At 41.3% G+C, this 8,725-nt stretch overlaps 1 protein-coding gene and 1 long non-coding RNA gene across 2 annotated transcripts in view; one reads left to right on the top strand and one right to left on the bottom strand.

Moving 5' to 3' along the window:
* LIFR (leukemia inhibitory factor receptor alpha) overlaps positions 1-3,369 on the top strand; it is a 121,655-nt gene extending 118,286 nt beyond the window's left edge. The window contains exons 20-21 of the mRNA XM_015562601.1: positions 770-848; positions 1,219-3,369. Of these exons, the coding sequence (XP_015418087.1) occupies positions 770-848; positions 1,219-1,842 (703 nt within the window). The 3' untranslated portion in view covers positions 1,843-3,369. The remainder of the gene's footprint in view (positions 1-769; positions 849-1,218) is intronic.
* Positions 3,370-5,196: 1,827 nt separating this feature from the next.
* LOC102767671 lies at positions 5,197-6,670 on the bottom strand. Its single transcript, XR_435570.2, has 2 exons — positions 5,855-6,670; positions 5,197-5,792 (listed from the first exon to the last, which is right to left on the bottom strand). It is a non-coding gene; the product is annotated as an uncharacterized LOC102767671 (long non-coding RNA).
* Positions 6,671-8,725: the final 2,055 nt, after the last annotated feature.

The raw sequence follows: 8,725 nt of genomic DNA on the forward strand, positions 1-8,725 counted from the left end.
ATTGTCGTTCTGGGAATAGAAGTAGGTGTTTCTATATTAAAAGTGGAGCCTCAGGGCATCATGTGGAAAATTCTAGTGATCACACTAAAAATGATCCCACTTTTTAAAAATATATATTTTTTATTGATTTCAGAGAGGAAGGGAGTGGGAGAGAGAGACAAATATCAATGATGAGAGATAATCATTGATCGGCTGCCTCCGGCATGCCCCAGACTGGGGATCGAGCCCACAACCCGGACATGTGCCCTGACCAGGAATAGAATTGTGACCTCAATTCTGTGCTTGCCGTTTTCATAAGAGACATGAGCTGTTGTCGTTCTGGGAGTAGAAGTAGGTGTTTATATATTAAAAGTGGAGCCTCAGTGCATTTTGTGGAAAGTTCTAGTGATCACACTAAAAATGATCCCACTTTTTTAAAAAATTATATTTTTTATTGATCTCAGAGAGAAAGGGAGAGGGAGAGAGAGACAAATATCAATAATAAGAGACAATCATTGATCGGCTGCCTCCGACATGCCCAAGACTGGAGATAGAACCCACAACCTAGACATGTGCCCTTGACCGGAATCGAACCCAGGAACCTCTAGTCCATGGGCCAGTGCTCTATCCATTGAGCCAAACCAGCCAGGGCTGATCCCACATTTTTATCTCGTGTCCATTACAGTATTCTTGTGAAATGTCAGAGTAATCCTCATGATGTATTAACTATTGGTTGTCTAATCGCTAACCTTATAATTATTAAATATACTTAATTGTTCTTTATTTAAAGGATAAAAGAGACCTTCTACCCTGATATTCCTAATCCTGAAAACTGTAAAGCGTTACAGTTTCAGAAGGCTGTCTGTGAGGTAATTCTGTATTTTTTTTTTACATTTATCTTTGAAGTACTGGCTTTTGGTATTTTTAGTCTTTTATGAAAATTTTTAACATGCAAATGTCATCCTAAGTGAAAGAGATGGAAAAAATAAAGGGCTCTACCATCTGCTGAATTTCTACGATAATTATTTTTAAATCATTGGTATCATACTCTTTTCCCACTGCTGTTCATCGCAAGAATAACATCGATATGGAGGGACAAAATTAGCTTTGCTCCAGTAGGCACTGCAGGACGCAGAGACGGGTTTTTACAAGCAGATGTGAATAAATAGATGCAGTAATGTGGCTTTTCGTGGGAGCTTTGGTGCTGTCTTTAATCTCTGCCTTAAAATTGATTTCCAGGGAAGCAGCGCCCTGAAAACGTTAGAAATGAATCCCTGTACCCCGAATAACATCGAGGTTCTGGAAACTCGAACGGCAGTTCCTAAAATAGAGGATACAGAGATCATTTCTCCCGTGGCCGAGCGTCCCCCGGACAGCTCCGAGGCGGAGCCCGAAAGCCACCTGGCCGTGTCCTACTGTCCCCCCGTCATCGAGGAAGAAATACCGAACCCAGGCCCAGAGGAAGCCGGGGGCACTGCCCAAGTCGTGTACATCGACGTGCAGTCCATGTACCAGCCGCAGGCCAAGCCGGAGGCGGAGCAGGACGCGGACCCAGGGGTGGGGGGCGGCTACAAGCCCCAGATGCACCTCCCCGTGACCTCCGCCGGGGAGGAGGCTGCCGTAGAAGGGGACTTGGAGAAAACGGCGGGTTACAGGCCTCAGGCCAATGTGAACGCCTGGACCTTGGTGTCCCCGGACTCCCCCCGGTCCATGGACAGCAACAGCGATGTCGTGTCTTTCGGGAGCCCGTGCTCCATCAATTCCCGACAGTTCCTGATCCCCCCGAAGGACGAGGACTCTCCACGATCCAATGGAGGAGGATGGTCCTTCACAAACTTTTTCCAGAACAAACCAAACGATTAACATGTCACTGCCATCCGCCATCTCATAAGCTCTCATGGCCAGTGCGGCCACGTGGGCCCGGGCACCCCGGGGGGTCCTGTGAAGTGTTGTCAGCGAGGTGGGCCCTGCCACGTGTGTCACACGGCAGTGTCCTCTGCTTTCCGTGTAGTCTACACGCCACGGCAGAGTCACGCAGAGACGCAGCCCAAGGTCTGGAGCTGTTTGTGATTTGAGCCAAAGAATTCTCCCTTTCTCTCCCTCCCAGAAGTATTTCAAGCCGAACGCTGCCCGGTCCATACGTGCAAAACAAATCCCGCGGCCACCGTCCCCTGTTCTGTCATCTATGGTTTTCTCATATGGACACTGGACGGAACTGCAAGCAGGTTTGCAGGCAAAGGGACTGTCAGAGCCACAGAGGCCGTGGGTTTGCCTGACATTTACTCCATCCTGGATGAAAACCAAGCACAGATCTGAAAACCTTTAACACTTCTCCTCCGCTCTCCACAGCACTTACAGAAGTTAATGTCATTGTTTAATGTAGCGACAGCTGGTTAGTGTTTTGATCGATCAGTGTGCTGATCGCGGTGCCTACTGTATAATGGGTATCAATCACACAGTTTTCTCAGGGGTACAAACTTGGAACAGGAGCACGACACTGAGCAGCCTGAGTCAGAATCGTCTTTCCTGCCTCTGGAGGGATTCTCCAACCTCTCCGTTAGTTTTTTAACTTTTCTGCTAGCTTTCCATATCACACTTGATTGCCTAGTATTTAAAACTTAAATTCCTAAGATGATCTAAGTTGTTGTTGTTGTTTTAATTTGGGTTATTTTTTGTTCCACAGTGTCAGTTGCATAAATCTATGAGCAAATTCAATATTACCCATAAACATACAATAGCGGTGATTTTCTGTTTGAGACGACTACTGTGCAGGGTCTAGCGGCGTTAGCTCTCTGTGCGGTTGTGACGGCTTCAGGTTCTCCTGGGTCACCAGGCAGCAGCTGTGACACCTTGTAGCCGATGTTCCTTCTGATCACGCCTCTTAGCCGTTCCTCTCTCTTATGTGATCATCAGTCCAGACTGTTTGATCCAGGCCTCCATTTTTAAAAAGATAAACTAAAAAGATCATGCTTCGTACAGGGACAGTTACTCAAGGGCTCTCTTAGGTGAAATGTCACAAGACCCATGTGAGTCGATGGCCACGCCTGTGTTACAGCCGCGTGGCACGCTCCCCAGGGCAGCCTCTGCCCGTGGTGTTCACAGGTGATGTCTGGATTGGATTTGGTTCTCAGAAAAGCAGATGAAAAACTACAAAGAGTGTCTTATTTTGTTCCTGCCCTCGGGTGGTCTATGTATTTTGTCTTTTGATACTTAAGAGTACTTAAAATTTTGAAATATCTTAAGTCAAGATATGCCTGTTTTGTTTTTTTTCTCACCAGAGGTTCTGTAATGGATTTGTACATAATGCATCAGTTTGGGGGTTTTCTAGCTCATAATGTATCTTTATAAAAACCATGTTGTGGAAAAAAGCCACAGGGTGACAAAGGGCAAGATCTGTTTAGGTGCTCTGTGTGTGAATCCTGATGTTAGCTGCTGGGATTGAGCTTCCACGATATGTGGACATGTGGAACAAAATAGAATTGTGTACATAACACTTGAACAGGGGTCCTCAAACTTATTAAACAGGGGGCCAGTTCACTGTCCCTCAGACCGTTGGAGGGCCGGACTATAGTTTAAAAAAAAACTATGAATAAATTCCTATGCACACAGCGGCAGCAAAAACACCCGGCAGGCTGGATAAATGTTTTCGGCGGGCCGCATGTGGCCCGCAGGCCGTAGTTTGAGGACCCCTGCACTAGAATATTTAAACTATGTAATAGTTCATAGAGTTTTCATCAATGAGATAGGTATCAAAATTAGAACATCCCTAACAGGGTTAGCTTGGTTGGACTCCTGCCCTTAACGTTCACCCGAGACACTCAGACCTGGGGCTCCCTCCCCAACCCCCCCCAAAGCTCATCATCACAATACTGCTTGTTCCCAACAGGATCCTGCCTCATCCCCCACAGAAACCCATAGGTCCTTCCCTTCATCTCTTTAAGTTGGATCAGTGTTGTCTAAGGTGGGAGTTCATTGGTCTAGACTCAGTCTCCAGCCGTGGGCAAACTACAGCCCGCAGGCCGGATCCAGCCCGTTTGAAATGAATAAAACTAAAAAAAAAAGACCGTACCCTTTTATGTAATGATGTTTACTTTGAATTTATATTAGTTCACACAAACACTCCGTCCATGCTTTTGTTCTGGCCCTCCGGTCCAGTTTAAGAACCCATTGTGGCCCTCGAGTCAAAAAGTTTGCCCACCCCTGGCTCTAGACGACTACACTAAACTGAGATCATGGGAAAAGATCAGCAAAGATTGTGTGAGCTCGGTCACTGATACTGATGTGTTTCAGCTGTGACCGTCTGGACCCAGTGCCCTTCTAACTAATGATCCGTTTGTCTGGCTAAGGGTGACTAGCGCTGGGGCTCCCGCATCCTTTCCCTCTGTCCACGAGCTGTGTCCACTGTGTTGTTGAAGAATGCTGCCTACAGAACACACTTCCACATCTCTCACAGCCGAGTTCAAGTCCAGCTTCCCTCACGAGGAAGGGAGACCCTGGTGGTCATTGTGACGGGATTTGTCTTGTGAGTGCCCCCCTTAAGTCAACACTACTCAATATAAAAACACTCTTAGAAGACTTAGTTAGGCTTTTAACATTAGATGGACCTTTTTTTAATAGGATGTAGTGCATGGAGTTGACCCATGTATAACTGAAGGCTTAAGTGTGTTGAGCTTGTAGAAGCCTGGGTTTGAGACTGTGGTCCTGAGAACCCGGATTGTTGAGTTGGGTGTCTGTGAGCTCAGGTGACAGAGGTGCTGTGTGCCTGCAGCTCAGACCCGGAAGCAGCCATTCACAGAAAAGTTCAAGGGCAGAAGGGTCAGCCTCACTCTCCATACCAGCATTGCTTTCCCGGCTCATGGATCTGAGGATTCCGTGGAGAAGAACATGTAGTCCTAAACTTTTTCTGTGGCAAAAGCCACACTCTTAAAACTTGTATTCTTGCAGAAAATTCGTCCTATAATTTCTTAATTGTTATCATACCATCCACATTAAAGAACATTACTGTCCTTTCTGTATTTGAGTAATTAGATATAGTTCAGTAAAGGAGACTAAGGAATATTTTCTTCCAAAAGGAATTTGAAGTCAATTTTATGGTATTTTGAAATTAAAGTACTCCCTACCATGTCATTATGCAGAAAATGCTGTGAGAATTTTCCACTGCTCAGGCACATGATCTGAGAAGACTTTTTGCTTGTTTATGTAAAGTAATTTTTGCTGTTTTCTGTTAAAGTCTGTGTCTTTTATGAAATCTTTTTACCGTGAAAGTGTAAAATTGGGCATCTCAAGAGTAACATGTGGGCTCATTAGCTAACTTCAAAGACGAGGCACATTGTGGAAGTTTCATGAATAATTTTTCATTGAGTCCCATCCCAGACTGTGCAGTTTCCAGAGTTTTCCTGAAGGGCAGCATTTTATCAAGGTGTAACGTGTAGATCTGAGACTCTTGGCTTGAAGATTCAGTGCTTTAGAAGTGGCTCCACAGTTTGACGATGTGGGAAAGACTCAGGCACACGTGTCACCAGATAGCGCATTGACCCCTCATCCTAAGTGTTCCCAGTTCCTTTGTATCTGATGGGTATGCGACTTGGGACATGTTTGTACCCACCAGCATGTGTTCCAGCAAACCAACAATACACTGACGTGCAGCTTAATTGATTAAATAAGCACTCATTCTGTTGATAAACTATTTCTTTGCAGCATTTATTTTAAACCGGTATTTTCTGCTGAAACAAAAGTTTCTTTGGCACCATGCCCATCTTTTTAAAGAACATTTTTCACACAAGGATTTGTGTCCACCCTCACTGGAAATGCATCTTTTAGTAAAAGGCGAAAGATTTATGCCATCTGAAGAGAAACCAGAGTATTGGAAATGCACCTTTTAGACATGACCTTAGAATATCATTGAAAAGTACTTGGTTTGATGTTAGTCTGTGTCTATCTTCATGGATTACGTGCCCAGGGGATTATCGGTGCCAGTATGAGGAATAAGAACAACAACCCGTATGTCAGGCTTTATGGTGTGTGATAAAACTTTAGGGGATGTGGTTTGATCTAGAATATATCCAAATCCATTTAATGATGATACAGAGTTAGGACAGGATTCTGTTCTTTTTAACCTTAAGTAGTGCTTGTTCCTCCCTGTATGAAGAATGTTAATATCTTGGATTATAAGTGTCCTGGTTATAAAGAGTTTACCTATGCAAGACAAATTCTAACGGTGCAACACGTTAATGGAAATTAAAAGTAGTGTTTTAAGAAGGAACCCCTCTGAATGTTTTTATGTGCAAGTGTCTAGCTGAAGAACCATAGAAACAAAAAATTTTAAAGCTCTTAAGTAACTATAACTGATGGAATATTAACCAATTACAAAGCAGTAGTAACTTACATTACTTTTTGGTTGCTATAACTCAATACAGTAAAAACTAAGAGATGTGAATGGAAAAATTAATATTTAATTGATAGGGGAATTGATTTTATTACACTTGTATGTTTATCTCCTAAGATTGCCTTTGCAGTAGCCAATCAGAACTTTTACAAATAAAAATAATCACATAGACCTTATGCTGCTGCACTTAAGCAAAAAATACTTTTACACCTGATTGAATTGCTCACTTAAAATTATTGAATTCCTTATATACATTTATTCTTCCCCTTTATTATGCTATTTCCATCACCATTTATCCCCCATATACCCTCTTGGGCCTCCCTTATATACATTTAAAATGTACTTCCCTGTATGATTACTCCCTCTTAAATGGTTAACTTTCAGTTTCTGAACTCACTATTTTTCCTAAGCATTCCAGGGATGTAGTATAAAAAACACACAAAAGATTTGTGCGTGGTAATACAATTTTTGGTTTAAATGTGAACAAGTGAGTGTTTAGGTTTGACTTTAGTATTGTGACATGTGCAACTGATCATAGAAAACAATACTGAATAATTTTCATAAATTTTTTTCAAATAGTCTTACCCCAGTTTAATTCCAACTACTCTTCTCCATTACTTACGGTATATCCTCCTATTTAGTTTTTTTTTCCCCCCTACATAATGTTTAGGAAAAGTGTGGACACATTATGAGTAAAAGGCAACACACAAAAAGAAATCTTACTCCGTTTATTGCTGTGGAAAGATGGGTAGGGTATGATGCCTGAGAACTGTTTTTATCGCATTATTTTCCCCAAAAAAGAACATGGCCTTTAAAAAAAAAACCATTTCAATTTAGAATCGCTTGAAAAGATTGGCCTGGGTAGAGAGAGATCCCAGATTTGAGATGGTACCATAGGAATGTTGTTACTTTTTATTCTCTTTCATTAGCTGGCCATAAGTTCTGAAAGTGCTAGGAAATCGCCATTTCTACTTTCAAAATCGCATTATAGTGAATGACTGTTTACAAAATACACATACTGTGAACAGATATAAGTTTTTGTTTTTTATAAGGTTCTTTGTAGAATGAGTGTTTTTTTCAAAAGGGATGTATGTTAAATATCTTCTTTTTTTTTTATAAATACTAGCAGCTGTTTACTAATTTTTGTTCAGTCAGGTGTGTGCAAATGTAGCTGAAAGAGGGAGAGGCTGCAGATCTAAACCTGTTCCCTTCTTCATTTCTTGAAATGTTACCACTACCGACCTTTTGTTTCTCTCTCTCTCTCTCTTTTTTTTTTACCTGAATGATCAGTCGTGATGTTCTGTATCTAAGATCATGCTTAGTCGTATAAGGAGAAACATTTACATACGTATACAGGAAGCAAACTGCAGGTTGTAGAACATTTGTGTGACTCACTCAAACTTGCAAAATTCTGAGTTCAATGTGGAATAAAACAACTCCACTTACAAATGTAACAAGTATTTTCTGCCTTGTGAAAATTTGGAGATTATGTGGTGTTAGAATGGAAAAATTTGGTCATTTTATATTGTATAATTTCAGAATTTAGTTTCCATATGTTTTGGAGAACATGGTTATAGCAAGAACATAGAATATAAGTAACCTATTACTAAGAGACCTTAAATGTAAAATTAGTACGCTTGGCTGTTAACTCTTAAAGATGTTACTTATGTCTGTTTTTAAAACATGCATGTATTTAACAATTTTATCATAGTATTGTCATGGAAAAAATAAATATATTTTCTTACAACTTACACTGAAAGATGTGGGCATTGTTTTGTTTTGTTTTTTCTTCTTGGGTGAAGCACTTAGGAAAAGTGGCTTCTGCTTTAATACTTTTGGTTCCATCCCTTAAGAATTATAGTGCTTACAAAATAGTCGCATAGGGCAGTCACTAAATTGGTATGCCATTGATATAAACCTTTGTATACTTCATTAAATCTATATTCGATTTACCAGGGGAGCTAGCATAACAATAATCAAATAGTGGGAATCTGACATTATCAAATAGATCCTGGTCCTTAAAATATGACTTTTAATTAATTTCCTATGAGGATAAGCATAAACATTTCTGGAGATTCTAGGAATACACAAAACTTTTATTGCAAGTTGTTGAATTTGGAAATAGAGTCATTGACTCAGCAGAACCTCAGTAATTTTAAAGTATGAATTGATCTTAAATAGAATTTCATAGGGGAGAAATTAAGTATTACCTAGAGCAGGGGTGGGGAACGTCCGGCCCCTGGGCCATATAAGGACTGAGAAACAGTTGGTCTGGACCTACGGAGGCATTAGGGGTGAGTTAATTAAATGTTTGACCAAATGCAGCAGGCTAATTTTTTAGTCAATAAATTTGTATGATCC

Source organism: Myotis davidii, unplaced genomic scaffold, assembly GCF_000327345.1.
Source record: "Myotis davidii unplaced genomic scaffold, ASM32734v1 scaffold496, whole genome shotgun sequence".
NCBI lineage: Eukaryota > Metazoa > Chordata > Mammalia > Chiroptera > Vespertilionidae > Myotis > Myotis davidii.